We start from the raw sequence: 16,365 nt of genomic DNA, 5'->3' as shown, positions 1-16,365 counted from the left end.
ATAGAAAATCTGCAAATATGACAGAATTTATCATGTAGTCTTCATCAGACCAGTTTATGCAACAAGTTCCAATTTACAACATATTTTGACAGACCTTACAATGAAGTGATTTTATCTGTTGTGAACATTACCACAAGTTTACATTGGCAAACCCCTAGAGAAACTGACCTCCCCATACAAGATGTAAATTTGTTTGCTGCCAGTTGAGTGCATCAACCAAACACCTAAACACATGAGCAATGCTTGGAGGCCTTCCTGAACCTTAGGTACTACACAACAAGGAAATAATTCCTTTTTAGGAGGTGGGGTGAAGGGGTAACTTTAAGTCTCTACAGTGAAAGCATTGTACTAAAATAATAATAATCACCAGCGAGTTTCAAAATACATTATAGAGCCTTTGTGTGCTACATAAAAGTAAAGATATAAATAAGATCTTGTTCAGCACAGATCTTAAATATTCAATAAGTTGGCTTCCACAAAATATAAAGCATAGATAATTAGAATAGTTATCTAAAAAGCATGGGGTTCTGGACATTAATCAAAGTCTCCTGGTTGAAGAACTGGGGTAAAAACAGCATGAGATTTATCAACACCCAAGGCGCATAAGCGAATACGCTATCACACTTTAATAATTCTCCTCAATTGTAGTAAGGTACATTACATTACAGTAGATTGTATTACAATATTACCCAGTCAGAGGGTTTAGAAACCAGGTGTAATTTGCACAATTTTTTTGTGTGAAATCATCCAGGTTCCCAAAACATTTGCTTAGTTAAAGGACACGATTCACCCCCATCTAGAAATATGGCTTTTGCATGTGGAATGGAGGCTTTCTATTAAGTAAAGTACCCAGTAACTTTTATACTGTACCTCCAAAACATTTATACAATACATGGAGACCTGTGAATATGCCAGAGATACCTGGTAAATAGGCCAATTTTAATATAGTTTCTCCCTTCGTACACTTCAGGCTCTGCATAAAAGCGACTTTTTAAAAATACATTCTCAAGCTCTTTAATTGCAAAGTTCATCCCAAATCTTCAAGCCTAAGAGATCAAACGGTTTAGCAAATATTTGAACTTTTAGAAGACATTTTTTATTAAAAGTTCGCACAACTCTACCTGTGATTTGGGTCGTGTCAGTTGGAGTTAGATGGTAGTTCTGATATTCTGAATCAGTGTGCTTAATTCTTTCACATGTTGCTTGAATTTAACACGGATGCAAGCAGAAGGGTGATGTGGTATGCCAGACTCCAAGTTTCTTTATCTCGGTGCATTATCACCAGAAAATACCCGCACATGTCATTTTTCACAGGTGCATCTGCCTGTGGTCAACCTCTATCTAGCATGTTGCGTGGTTCCAGCGGCCAGACTGATGGCCCGTCGGAGTAACACAGCGGGGGTCCCTGCTGTGTGAATCCTACCTGGCTTCAATAGACACATTGGAAGAGAGAGACTGAATCAGTCACTCTACCTGCGCATCTCTAACAGGCGATCGCGCGGCTTTTATTTTAGTTTAATAATGCAGTATTGTAGCAGTGGTCTGGGGACACCCTGCTATCTGAGTTACAGGGCCCGTCATGGGGTACTGGTATGCCAGTAGCCATATTTAAATTCTCCTGTGTCACTGCCCACGTGATCGGGGGATTTGAACAAACCAAAGGCACCCCATAACGGGGCCTGTAACTCGGGAAGCATGGGGTAACCCAGACCTGAAATCAATGAGATTCAGCTCCGGAGAACCTCGGTTGCAATACTATGTTATCAGACTACCAGGTTTATTTGGGGCACAGGGGGTGAGTGAAGGGGGTACTTGGCCCAGGGTGGGATGTTAGGCCTACCGCAAAGGTTACGGAGTAGTTAACCCCTTAATAACCATAGCAGTTATTAACAACTATAGTAATTAATGGGTTAACCCCCCTCCCCCGCTACCCGGATGGCCTAACCACCCTCCCAAGGGCAACTACCCCCCACCCTCTACCCATTGATTCGCATGGTGGTACACCATGCCCATATAATATGGGCATGATTCACCAATCACCAAAAATAAACAACAATTCAAAAAACCAAACACCAAAAATAAACCAGAATTAAAAAAAAACCGCCAAAAAAACACAAGAATTAAAAAAAGCAAACACATTAAAGACTGCAGTCTCTCTTACTGTGTGTCTCTTACAGGCAGGTGAAACCCGGTAGGATTCACACAGCGCGAGTCCCATTCAAACGCAGGGACCCCCGCTGTATTAATCCGATGGGCCATTAAGTCTGCTGCGGACCATCTCGCAGGGTATTTGGAGAATTGGCCGAGGTTTTGTCCCATGATGCGGTCGACAACTGGCAGTTACAGTACACATGTACATCAGTTTTGTCCCATGATGCGGTCGACAACTGGCAGTTACACATGTACATCAGTTTTGATGTTGGGATACTTTGATAATTAACCCTGTTCTCAAACATCAAATGTAATACAGGCTTTGTAATAACAATAGTAGGCATTGCAGAGATATGACTTGATACATTGTGCATGGAATCTTTTTCAAACCTGTGAGGAACTAGAGTGCACTCTCTGCATACTTACAGTAACTGGTGCTGTAGAGCCAAAAGGCAACTTCAGGCACCAGAAAACATCTTGTGGCCCATTCTTTTCTGTGAATCTTCAGGTGATGGAAAGTGTCTTACAGCATAGCACATATTAGTCAACATTGTCCGAATTCTTCAAACCCACACTGACTCCTGTATGTTGAGTTGGTGGGGTTTCCTTGTTTTCCAAATATGTCTACAGTTATTTGTGTGTTCAGTATGAATATAATCTTGTCTTGGGCTATTACTGAATAAGCCACTTTTCTCCTGTCAGGTAATTTTAGGTTTATTTCATTGTGCTATAATACAGTACTTGTTGTCAGTCTATTAAACATGCTGCACATACACTGTCAATTTGTGATTGTATAGAGCTAAGAACATCTCATCACAGAAAACTGATGAGAACAATCAGACTAAAAGTAGTCAGTTAATCTCATGGTCCCAATATATAAACAACCTTTCGTATAGAACACGGGCGCCCCAATATATAAACCATGTATCCCTTAGAACAGGGGCATCCCATTATAAAAACCATGTATTGCTTGTGATTTGCTGCCCTTTACTGTTTTATTTTAGTTGTACAAATAAAACTCCTTCAAATGTATAACTTGTATGTATAGATATAGAAATGAAATGAAAACATATAGGATGGCATTAGTTCAAAATAATGGTATTTATATTCTTTAATATATCAATATAATTTATGAATGTAGGCAACATTTCAATGTCTTTCACACAAACCTATGATGGATTCTGAGCAGCTTTTCATGCACTTGTAGAGGAAGCTAACATTCTGTCCATCATGTAATCAAAATAACTACTACTTTGTCTATCACAACAGTATATTTACCTTAACAATGATAATTTAAAGCACTGGACTGCAGAGATGTAATTAAAAAATGTCTCTTCAGAACAATTATTTACATCATTTTTTTGACATAACGTATATATTTACTTTACATACATTTTTTAATTGTTGAACTATAGTAAGAAGTCTTGTTGGACCTTTCTTCACACACAACTAACTCTTTCACTTACGACATTAGAATTGTTTATTGATAATTCTGATGTCCCAGGTTGCATTTCTATGGCCTCTTCTGTTTCATCCATATCCATGCTGGTCAGTTCATTGCCATTTCTGTAACTATTTAAATTAAGGTCTTTGCCATACACCGCTGTTGTTGTAGCATTAGGATGGCACTGATTTTGTTGCAGTATTGTTTTTCTACTATTATAATATTGACAGCGGATGTAATTGGAAAAAGCTCTCCGATACGTTCTATTAAAAAGTGTGTAGACTAGTGGGTTGATTCCTGAAGAAACATATCCAACCCAAACAAATACATTCAGAAGCTCCAGCATAAGGTCTTTGTCACAGGCTTCCTTACAAAGTACAGACATGATGTTTGTAATGAAGAAAGGGCACCACATGATTAGGAACAGAAAGAAGACTATACCAAGGACTTTAGAGGCTCTACGTTCATTGTTTATTGACTGCATGGTACCTTTACGGAACAGAGCTCCCTCTTTATTTACCGGAGAGTTTAAGTGACATGCAGCCTCATCATTCTGAATCATTGAAATGTTTTCTGTGTTGCCATCTTTCTTCAGACAACTGAGACTGCTCCTTCTTTGCTTGGGCACTTCTTCGTACATAAACACAGTAGCTTGCTTCTGAAGCACCTGGATGGTCAGGCAGTAAGTGAACACCATGATGATGAGTGGGATGAAAAACGCCACAAAAGATCCAATAAGCACAAAGTTTTCATCATTCAGCACACAGCTTCCATTTAGAAATACGCTGGAGTCATCCTGGAGGCCAATCACAGGAATGGGCATCGAAATACCTAAAATAAAAATGACTTGTTTAACACAATGTAGATTTAAAGACTGTAAACGTATTTACTGGCTGTTCTGCCTAAATAGCCATGCTTGGTTTTGTGACTAAATATACTGTAGGACCATGAGTCATTTCAATTTGGTCCCTTATACTTTAAATGTTAAGTGCCCTCCCCATCTCTTAACTTAAATGATATTGGGGTGTCAGATTAAATTATCATTGGAATAGAAAAGAGAAGATAAACAATAAACTTCAGAGTCTGTTCTGTAAGTGAAACAAATAACATTTAAAAATAATGTGTTATGGACCCTCCAGAATACATGTTCTAAAAGTAATGTTTCTCCTGTTACTGCAAAACAAATACACAAATTTTACAAGCTTTGATATGTGCACAATTGTAATATTTAAGAGTACTGTAATCTTTTCAGAACTACATAACATGAAAATATTGATAGTCATATCGAACACTGTATGTAAAAAAAATTACAACCTAAAGATTAGGAAGTGGGAAAATGTTCAAAATGTAACATGGGATATACTGTATACAATATTAAACCAGGTATCACACTTTTTTCGTTACATAGTTACATAGTAGATGAGGTTGAAACAAGACATGTCCAAGGTCTACCTATGTTAAATTTAGACGACATATACTTATTCTATATTTGTACTGTATTTACAGTATTTTGAGCCAAAGGAAGGCAAACAAAAAACCCCAGTGAAACATTATTCAATGCTGTCACATAAGGGGGAAAATAAATTCCATCCCGACTCCAATAATGGAAATCATATTTTTCCCTCGATCAACATCATTCCCATGTTTACTTATTTGGTATATCCCCTTTCCTTTCTGAAAAGATTTCCAGCCTTTTTGCAAATATCTATTGTATCTGCCATCACAGTACCTATAGGTAATGAATAACCCATTTTAAGCTTGGAAATATTTAGTTGTGAAACATGTGAGGGGTTTACTCTGTTTGTCCAGGTTACCCAAGTCAAGGTACTCAAACTTAACTATGACATACTGTATGTAGGCACATCTAAAAGCAATTACACCATGTATTGTGATCCTTTCAACACCACTGGACAATTACAGGATCTTTACAATAGCTCAAGAGATTTTATTGGTACCAGTCCAGGAAAAGCAGGTTCCGGTACAGTAAATACTAATGTAACTAAGGGAGCAGAAATGTATCAAGCTAGGTGGGGTACGTGTGACCACCTATTCCTTAACTATGGCACGGGTAAAGATTTATATTGGGTTTGTGGCACTAAAGCATTCCAAAGTTTACCCAAAGATTGGTGGGGTTCTTGTTATGTAGCGTTTCTGGTACCTCCTTTCAGACTAACTAAAGAAAATCCTTTAAGTTATGTTCATCATTCCTGGCAATTGCAAACACATGCAGATGGATTACCTTTTAAGGAGATAATTGGGGATTTTAATGCAGTTATCTTAATAGCTGCCACTGGGGTATATGATAATTTGGGTAGGATATGAGCACTTACTAGTGGAGGAATTGGCTAATGATACAGAGGATGCCTTGGGAGTAATCACCACTGAAATGTTGGCTATTAGATCAATGACCTTACAAAATAAGATGGCTTTAGATTATCTATTGGCGGCCAAAGGAGGTGTTTGTGCTGTGGTGAGAGAAGAGTGTTGCACCTATGTACCTGACCCCGCTAGTCTAGGAGGTAATTCTCTCTCCCAAAGCTTGGAGCTCCTGGTGTAGGCAAAGGTGCACCTCGTTTTGCTCTTTCTTTAGGGTCTGGTGTAGGGATAGCACCATCTGCTGTACTAACAATGAAGTACTGTTAGTTTGGGACTTTGTCAGCTTACTTTGCATCTTTGCCAACTGCTGCAAGCCCTGCATTAAGGCAGCAGCACTCTCTGCTTGACTGCGCTGAAGCGTGGTCAGACATTCCTCCATACTGTAGTTTCCACTACTCACTGCTTTGTGGACTGTCTACATTAAACTCCACCAATTGCAATGTTTCCATCACACTGCAGGGTCTTTTGTTCCAGGTCAATGGCAGGAAACTTAGAATTTGGTGCACCAGGGTTTATTTACAGGGTACAAATCAGGAAAACACAATAAACAAAGAACCTAACTCCACTTTTGGAGTGCTGACTAATACACCTTAGTCCCTTTCTAACCGTGGGAGAGCTAAGCGCTTTCCCCACCTTGCACCCTGTACCTGTAGCTTTAACTGAGCCCCCTGCAGTCTCTCTACAGGTCTGTCTGTGTATGCGCAGCCGCAGCAGCAGCATCAGCCTGTACAGCCTTTTAAAGTGCAGCCGATTAATTAGGGCTCAGGTGAGAGGGAAGGATACACACTCCCTGGAAGATGCTTGGTCCTATGTACCTCCCCTGAAACACCTTCTCCTTGAGCACACCATATAAATATAATATATATGATAAATGATTTATCTAACTGATTACTGGAATATTGGTCCTTAAGTCTTTATATAGGTTGCACACTCTTATATCATTTGTTTTTAATAGTTTTTTTTTTGCTTGAAAGGGGGAGGAGGGGTTACAGAAAGAAAACATTAGGGGGGATACCAGGGTCAGGTAATACATGGTACAGCAGTTAGTACATATGGTACACAGAATACAGAGGTCCTTAGTTAGGGTGACCATTCGTCCCGGTTTTGCCGGGACAGTCCCGGTTTTTGCTGGGCTGTCCCGGTTGACCGTCCGTCCCGGTTGCCCGTCCGTCCCGGGAAAGTCACCAGTCTCCCTGGTGCGCGGGGGAGTCGGCGGTGATGCGCACATGGGCGGGTGCGCGCATCAAGGGGGGAGGGGGGGTGCACGGCGATGCGCGGGGGAGCGAGCGGCGGTGCCGAGGAGGAGAATGCGACAGCCGGGTAGTATTTTTTCCATGTGGGGGCTGGGCTTTAGAGAGTAGAACAGGGGATTGGTTGGAGGTCAGAGGATCTCGGGGGCGGGCTTAGTACCGGGGCCGGATGGAGAGCTGCTTCTCAGTGAGCTGCTTCTGAGTGAGCTGCTTCTCTCTCTCTCTGTGTGTGTGTCTGTGTCCTGTCTGTGTGTGTGTCATAGGAGGAGAGGAGGGAGAGGTATGAGGAGGGGAGATAGGAGGAGGGGGAGATATGAGGAGCTGAGGGGAAGGTATGAGAAGGGGAAGATATGAGGATCAGAGGGGAAGGTATGAGGAGGGATGGGGAAGGGAAGGTATGGGGAGGGATGGGGAAGGTATGAGGAGGGATGGGGAAGGGAAGGTATGGGGAGGGATGGGGAAGATATGGGGAGGGATGGGGAAGGTATGGGGAGGGATGGGGGAGGTATGGGGAGGGATGGGGAAGGTATGGGGAGGGATGGGGAAGGTATGGGGAGGGATAGGGAAGTTATGGGGAGGGAAGGGGAAGATATGGGGAGGGATGGGGAAGGTATGGGGAGGGATGGGGAAGGTATGGGGAGGGATTGGGGAGGTATGGGGAGGGATGAGGAAGGTATGGGGAGGGATGGGGAAGATATGGGAAAGTATGGGGAGGGATGGGGAAGGTATGGGGAGGGATGGGGGAGGTATGGGGATGGATGGGGAAGGTATGAGGAGGGATGGGGAAGGTATGAGGAGGGATGGGGAAGGTATGAGGAGGGATGGGGAAGGTATGAGGCGGGGGGGGGAAGGTATGAGGAGGGGAGGGGAAGGTATGTGGATGGGAGGGGAAGGTATGAGGAGGGGAGGTATGAGGAGGGATGGGGAAGGTATGAGGAGGGGGAGATATAAGGAGGGGGGAGAGGGTAGGTATGAGGAGCGGAAGGTATGAGGAGAGGAGGGGAGGTATATGGAGAGTTGGGGGAGGTATAAGGAGAGGGGGAAGTATGAGGGGGCAGGTATGAGGAGAGGAGGGGGAAGTATGAGGAGGGGAGGGGAGGGGCTGTGTATGTTTGTCAGTGTGTGTGTGTGTGTGTGTGTGTGTGTGTGTGTGTGTGTGTGTGTGTGTGTGTGTGTGTGTGTGTGTGTGTGTGTGTGTGTGTGTGTGAGTGTGTGTGTGTGAGTGTGTGTCACTGTGTGTGCACATATATTGGGCAGGGAGGTTGAGTGTGGGGAGGGGAGAAAAATACATGGGGGTGGGGGTGTAAGAGAGAGGGGGGGAAGGAATGTGTGACTGGGGAGTGTGAGGTGGGGTGAGAGTGAGGTGTGTGAGAAGGGGGGGTTCTCGCAAGGCCGCCGAAACGTGGGTAGGGGGCCCCGGTGAAAACGTTCTTCCTGGGCCCCGGGAAAGCTGTCTGCGGCCCTGCATTGCAGTGATGTCACTGACTGCCACGAGGAGAGCAAGAGACCCTATTTTGCAAAGTGTAATATACACACAAGGTCAGGAATGTCACATTTTTAAAAGTCTTAATTTTTATTAATGCCTAAAAATTTTTATTTTAATTTTAATTTATGTCAATTAATTATTTATTTACTTTTAATTTGTTAATTATAATTAATGTCTTCATTATTTAAATACACACAAACACACACTGCAGGGCCCACCTCCTATACACACAGACACACACTGCAGCCCCCACCAACGGGACGCATTATGGTGCTGAGGCATCACATGATGCCACATTGTCATGGCAACATGTCACCGCCTGACGTCAGTGTCTCGTTGTCATGGCAACGGGGTGCGTCACGTGATGTAATTTGTTTTATAAATAATTTTTTATTGTGTCCCAGTTTTTCGTTTTGAAAATCTGGTGCACCTATCCTTAGTGTGACTGCTAGTTTAGACTCTGCATAGGTGACAACAGTTTGAAGGAGGATATGGGGGCTTTAGGACATAAGACAGGCATCTTCAAAGTGGTGAGAAAGGCGTGCTACTAGAGATAGTTTTCTTTTAAAAAATATTTAACTTGCTCTTGGTATTTCAATTTTTTTATTCAATTATAGTAGACGTAAAATATTATACTGGGAGGTTTCCTTTGAGTGCATCATATGGGATATTATCAGGGACAACTTTAATTTTAACAATTGCATGGAGGAACACCATACTGTAGGCAAATTGCTTCCATCATCTTGGGGAACAGCAGTAAAAAAAAGACTTGGCAAACATGCAAGCGAATGATGGCACTGAAACTTTAATTTATAAAAAAAAGTTCACTGCTCAAGCTGTTGAACCAGGATTATTTTGTACCATGTAATTAAGCAGAAAAAGATAGGGAATAGGGAGTGATCAACTAAATCATACAAATTGTAGTATGAAAAATAATAACTTCCAATCGATAATTATCAATGAAAGTAGGTGCAGCTGTGAATTGAAGTGAATCAGAGACAAAAAATAAGGAGTACAAAGTGTTTGCATCCCAGGAGAGAATTCACTTATATGCACACTACTAAGTTTAAAATATAACTTTTAATACTAAGTACTTAAAACATGTATTAAAAGTTATATTTTAAACTTATTAGTGTGCATATAAGTGAATTCTCTCCTGGGATGCCAAATAATGTAATACATGTTCACAGCTAAACCTGGGAAGATTAAATATGATAAAAACTTGCCCCAGGTCTTAAAAGTACTTAAGTGGTCCAATCAATTTCCAATTTCCAACAGCCGCATAAAGATCAATACGACTAAAAATGTAATTTAAGAATGAAAAATTAATACGTAGCCTACATTGTTTTTGGTGGTCAGTATATTTAACCTTTCAGTATGACAGGGGGTTATATAGCATATAATTTAAGTTTTCCCTGTGGGCTTGTAATGAAGGTTTAGAATGACTTCCGTACAAGATGACACTGCATTATAAGTGGAAATCATACATGTTCTGCCATTCTTACTTGCTAATATCCAAACAAGGCTGCAATAATGTTATCAATTATCCAGATATCATGTCTGCATTACTATTGCAGTAGTTAGTGTTTCAGACAGGCCTTTACTATACTTATTTGTATGCATTGTTTTTCACGCTAAGAGGGCTAGTCTTATTCTTTGGTGGTGGCCGTTCGTTTTCAAATAAAAATCCCCAAAGACTTCAATTTTGGGGGCCTCAAATGTCCCAAACGGCCACTTTGGTAGATATAGATTAAAATACCTAAATATTCTACAGTATATCCTGAGCTGCAAGAAAGTGCAGTGCTCGCTATCCCTACGATCTCCCGAATGATGTTGTTTATCTCTCTGCTGCTCCTATTCTCCCGTGATCAACGGGGTCAATCCAAGCGAACAAAACAATAAAAGGGCGCAAAAGAGAAAAGACACAAAGCAAAATCAGCTGCAATACAAAATGAATTTATAAAAATCACAGTAACACTTTACAGAGAGAGGATATCACATGCTGTCCTGGCTAAGTTCATTCTAAAGCTTGCCGGGAGCTTGCCGGGAGCTTGCCGGGAGCGTAGCGGGCTAGCCACGGGTCTGTTCTCCGTTTAAAAACGGAGTTTCCCGCGCGGCGGCCGCTTCAATAGATAAGCGCTAATGGCCGGGTTTCGGCCGAAGACAGCCCGCGCGCCGCCCACGCTATTTTTAAACTGCGGGGGCAGCCGCATTAGAGTCAGCCCAGCCGCTACTGTAGATCTATAAATCCACTCAGATACACACATCCCCACGAGGAGTAAAAACCTGAAGTAATTCAGAAACCCACAAGTTCACAGTCCCAGATGGAAAATAAAGAAGGGGACTGAGTCCGTGATAGTTATTAATGCACAGCTTAATTTAGGGTTAGCGTCCTTGTGGGTGGTGGTGGTGGTGATAGCATAGTTGTGGCTGTGCTAAGGAGTCTTTGTTCTCCTGTTTCAGCACAGTTGTGTGCTAAGGAGTCTCTTGGTCTGTTCCTGTGACGCGTAGCTCATCACAAACGAGACGCAACCGCGGGGCTGAGGTAGGGAATTATTGCAAGACACCTCCCACAACCACGAGGGCACGTCCATAGTGCAGAATGGTCTTGCAAGCCGGTTTCAAGGGATACAGAGTTCAGAGTAATCGTTATAACAAGCGAGGTCAAGGTAGGAGAGAGCAGGATCGTGGGGGTACTTAGCTGAAGTCAGGAGTGGAGATATCAACGTAGTCATATAACGGATAGCCAGGGTCAGCGCAGGAGATTCCAGAGTAGTCATACAAGCCAGGGTCAGAGCAGGAGAAACAGCGGAGTTCAGGTACAAAGCAAGGGTCAGGTATCAGGCAGGAAACAGACAGGATCGTGGAGAATAGCGTCACACAAGGGATTATGCTCGGCAAGGAGTGAACATCCAAGGAAATACTTAAAGGGACCTCCCACCAATGGGAGGTCCATAGGCAGCAGGAAGGCGCCCTGATAGGCTATGGGTAAGGCCCTATAGAATATAGGAGGGAGAGGTGGAGTCCCGCAAACATGCCACGCACCACGGCGCCTCAGCTGGCGAGCCAGTCACGTGCGCCATGGTTCCCCTGGCATCCCGACGACGGAGGTTTGAGGCAGGGCCCGAGGAGAGGTAGGCGGGGTTGGAGTCAGTGACGCGCTGGGTACTGTACCTGTGTCGCGCGTCACTGAGATCGAAGGGAGAACCGGCGGCGGGGAAGCGGGGAGCCTGTGTGCCACGGAGCGGAGGAAAGGGAGTCGAGCCCGCGCGACACCCGCGCGTGCACCAGTGTCGTGACACCCCTCCCGCGTGAGTCCGGGCCCCGGAGGTGAGTTGCCTTTGGAGGCAGGACGATGGATCCTCACACTCTTGTAAACTCGCTAGGAAAATGCTCAACGCTGTCGATAAGCCACTTATCGAAGTCTACTGAATATGCTTCTTAATTGTAAATGTGTGATGAAGATAGTCACTTTTTGTGTGGAGTTTGCTTTATGGAATATTTATCGCAATATTTAATCAGTAGCAATAGATCAGTTTAAGTACCCATCTTGATTCAGTTTGTACAAGGTATAAAGATGATTAATACTGTACATTAACTTTGAAACACTATTTCCTCCTTCTCGAAAAAGGAATAAAATTGTAATGTGATGATATCAGAAAACACATTTTTACCATAACTAAGATTTGTTATTTCCATTTCTTTATTTATCAGACTTTAAGGAAAAAAGTTGAATGACTGGAACTATTGAGAAATGTTTCCAATGGTATGTATAGACTATATAATGATATTTATATTGAGATTAAAATTCCATTGGTACACATTTTTGAGTTAGCCAAATGTCTGGTTCAATTCTGTAAAGTAGTTTGGATAAATGCTGCATGAGTGAGAGAATTATCCATCCTAGAGGAAATTTGGTGGTTTATTTAGGTTTCTGGACATTTTTATGCTCACATTTGTATCAAAAGTAAGAAACGTGTTAACAGAGACACCTTAGTAATTGAGGACCATTCACTGCAGTTTAAAAGCAGAAATCCCACCAAATCTTGGTAATGATTTTTTACATACGGTAACTAGAAATAGAGGAAGTGGAAGTGACACCATTTTTCGCTAGGTAGCCTCGCCGGTTCCTGATATATTTACCAGTTTAGTTGACAGTGTCACTTCCTGGACATTTAAAAAGTGGTCCAATAGGAAGTCGCAATGTCATCCCTCCCCCAATGATGTTGTGCCTAAGTATTGGCATGCAGGACTTGCAGCACTTAGTGGTGATTTCCCTAAAGGTAAGGAAAACGCCAGTAACTAAAAAGGTCAGCGCTTTGGAAACTAAAAGCTAAAAAATAGCTGGTTCGAATCTGTAAAAAATATATATATAATTTAAAAAAATGGGTAGATTGCTTTAAGCATAACAAATACCAAATAAATAAATATTTTTAAATGAATTTTAAATTGTACCTGTAAAAAAAAGAGATCACCCGAGACCTGTTAACGCTTTTAAGTAAATGATTGTCCAGTTAAGTACAGTATTTGTTGGATGTCCACCTTGAGACTGCTGATTGTGGCTATAAAGACCTAAAGGAAAATGAATCACTGCTTACCCATTGATATTGTCCAAACAGCAGCAATCTTCATTATAGCTTTAGTACGTGAATTGAAGCGGCTGTGCTCTATGGGATTACGTATTGCTACATACCGATCAAGAGAGATTGCACAGAGATGCATGATAGATGCTGTCGAAAACAGTACATCCAATGAAATCCATATAGGACACAATTTCTGTGGCAAGGGCCAGGCATAATCTAAAATGAGAAATGAAAGGAAACCATTATTATCTAAATATTGATCCTAAGAATCAAAAATACTAACCAATCATATTGCTGTATTTATTGCAAGTTATTTTCCTCCTGTCTTTATTTCTAACCTTGTGCAGTATGTTTTAAGTAGGAATACACTTGCATCTTTTGATTCTTGTTTCATTTCATCCGAGTTTATCAGAACGTAAACTTACACAGCATTGACGGGTTATCACACTTTTACTACAAATACTGGAATTAGTCATACAATCATAAATCATAATTACACTTTTTTATTTTGTCTGTGACATGCATAATGAAAATTACTGTTTTGTACAAGTTTATCAGAATGACGGAGATAATTAGTTGGTAAACCAAATACTGTAAGTATGAGCATAAGATTAAGTAAATAATTCAACAAAGAGCTATATTTTTACATCTACCCCTCTCTGTTTCATAAAGCGGAGATTAAAAGATTAAAAATGACACCATCTAATCAGTTAATCCCTCCGATACAGGCTGATCCAGCAACATATTCTAAAGCAAACGCCCTTCTGGAGTGTAGAGGTTAAGTTTATTATTGAGAGGAGGAAGGCAGATAAAAAGGGAGCTTCCCAGCTGTGCAAGCTGTTTTATGGAAAATATGCCAAAACGAAATCCTTTAGTTGTGATTAAAAATGTTCTGTAGTGAATACCGTGCCAAGACAGACATTCTAGTGCACTTTAGCAAAGTGAAGGGTAAATGGCTGAGAATATATAAGTAGATCATTGGAAAAAGGTTAATTAGGCAGATATAAAAACGGGCAGATGCAATTTAGACTCAATTGAGCAATTGGGTATAAGGCAAGATATTTATTGAGTATAAGGACACGTGAGGGAAAGGCACCATAGCATAGCATCGTCAGGAAAGATTCATTCTGTCCTGCAGGAACCTTACATTGTTTAAATTAGACTTGCTACAACATGTACCTCATATTTTAACCCTCTGAGTGCTGGCACTCGCAAACACATGACTGCTTCTCCGTGATCACTCATCTTCCTGTAAGATGACCGTCTACCCTACAAAAATAAGCAAATAGATTATGATGTAGTCGCTACGTCTGGGGGCCAAGGGATTAAAGGGGGGACTTTAAATCATGTCTTGATTATGGTTCTAAACAAAAATTGTGTTTTGGGTTTTGCTGGAACTCAATTTGCTAGTGTCCAGGTTTTGGATTTTCTTCTCAACCCTTTCAGTGCCCTAATGATGTATGGTTTACGTCAAGAAAAGAACAACCCCAGGGGCCTTTGTTCTTGTTTATTAGGGAGATAATAGTGAAAATAGCTTGTTTATTAGGGGCTGTACGTGATTGGTGCTCGCATACCACACTAAAGGGGGGGGCCTGACCAGGCCCGTCTTAACAGCATTATAGGCCCCCAGGCAAAGCAGTGCACTGGGCCCTGCCTACACAACCTCAGCCGTTAATTGCCTCCCACGAATCCGTTACATGAATCTGCTTCCATAACATTGCAAGCAATAAAAACGGCAACATTTCTCTCGTGAATGCAGACATGCCAACTCTCCGCTACAAGTCGTAATTTTTCTCCTTCTACCGAGTTACCAAGATTTGAATGTTGAGGCGGGTGATCGGAAAATTTGTGTTAAATTCTGCTCTGTGCATAGATTAGCATGGGGCCCCTATGCACGTGGGGCCCCTATGCTCGTGGGGCCCCTGGGCAACTGCCCAGTACTCGGGACAAAGTGGCTATTTACCAGTTTGTCCTTAAAGTTAGGAGATTTACAGCTCGTCATTGTAATCCTATTACCCAGAACTCTTTTGAGGTCAGGGTCTTTCATTAGGACACCCCAATGGTTCTGTAATGAGTTACGTAATACTGACCATTGTTTGTTATGTGTGCCAATAAACCTTATCTGTTGTACAGGGGAAGTTATATTTTTAGGGCGTAAAAGGGAATCCCTAGATGTTCTGAGTCCCCCCTGAAAACCTTTCTCCACACACCGATGACTATATCCTCGCTGATAGAATCTCTCTTTCATCTCTCCTGCCCTCTCCAGGTAACCCGACTCAGTGGACACATTGCTCTTCAAACACAAAAATTCACTAGTTGGAATGCCCTTAATCTGGTTTTTCTGGTGGAAACTGGTGGCATGTAGTATGGAGTTGGTTGCAGTTCTCTTCCTGAAAATGTCCGTAAGGAGACAGCCACCAGGCCCAATGGTAATGTATAAGTCCAGGAATTCTACCCTAGTGGAGCTGCAGCTGAATGTCAGCTTGATGTTCAAGTCGTTGCGGTTGAGGACATCGACGAACTCCGCAAACCCCGTGGCAGTTCCTTGCCAGAGGATGAGGATATCGTCGATGTACCTCAACCACAATGACACACACTGTGTAAAGCGAAGATTTTCCTCAGAGAACACAACCTCTCTTTCCCACCATCCCAGGAAGAGATTGGCATATGAGGGTGCGCAAGTTGCACCCATCGCAGTACCTCTTTTCTGTAAATAATATTTATTTTTAAAAATAAAATAATTGTGTGTGAGAATGAACTGTAACAAATTTAAAATGAGATGTGTTAGTTCAGTGGAGACGTTTTGCATAGAGAGATAGAACTGTGTGGCTCGCAATCCATCATTATGGTCAATGCAGGTGTAAAGGGATTCCACATCACAGGTCGCGAGAATAATATTCTCATCGACCGTGATGTGGTCCAGGCGAGCCAACACATCCATCGTATCCCTAATGTATGAAGGCAACGTCTCCACTGAAAAATGCAAAAAAAGAATCAATAAACCTGCAGATGGGATCACACAACCCCCCTATGCCGGAAACAATTGGTCTTCCTGGGGGATGGGAGAGGTTCTTG

The 16,365-nt window shown here is 42.1% G+C and overlaps 1 protein-coding gene across 2 annotated transcripts in view; it reads right to left on the bottom strand.

Moving 5' to 3' along the window:
• Positions 1-2,008: 2,008 nt before the first annotated feature.
• LOC142467352 (5-hydroxytryptamine receptor 2A-like) overlaps positions 2,009-16,365 on the bottom strand; it is a 340,135-nt gene continuing 325,778 nt past the window's right edge. For both annotated transcript variants that reach the window (XM_075572922.1, XM_075572923.1), the window contains exons 4-5: positions 13,306-13,506; positions 2,009-4,426 (exon numbers count right to left, since the gene is read on the bottom strand). In XM_075572922.1, coding sequence (XP_075429037.1) covers positions 3,591-4,426; positions 13,306-13,506 — 1,037 coding nt within the window. In that variant the 3' untranslated portion in view covers positions 2,009-3,590. The remainder of the gene's footprint in view (positions 4,427-13,305; positions 13,507-16,365) is intronic.

The sequence above is a fragment of the Ascaphus truei genome, chromosome 16 (assembly GCF_040206685.1).
Source record: "Ascaphus truei isolate aAscTru1 chromosome 16, aAscTru1.hap1, whole genome shotgun sequence".
In the NCBI taxonomy this organism is placed as follows: Eukaryota; Metazoa; Chordata; class Amphibia; order Anura; family Ascaphidae; genus Ascaphus; species Ascaphus truei.
This window is presented reverse-complemented; position numbering and strand designations above follow the sequence as displayed.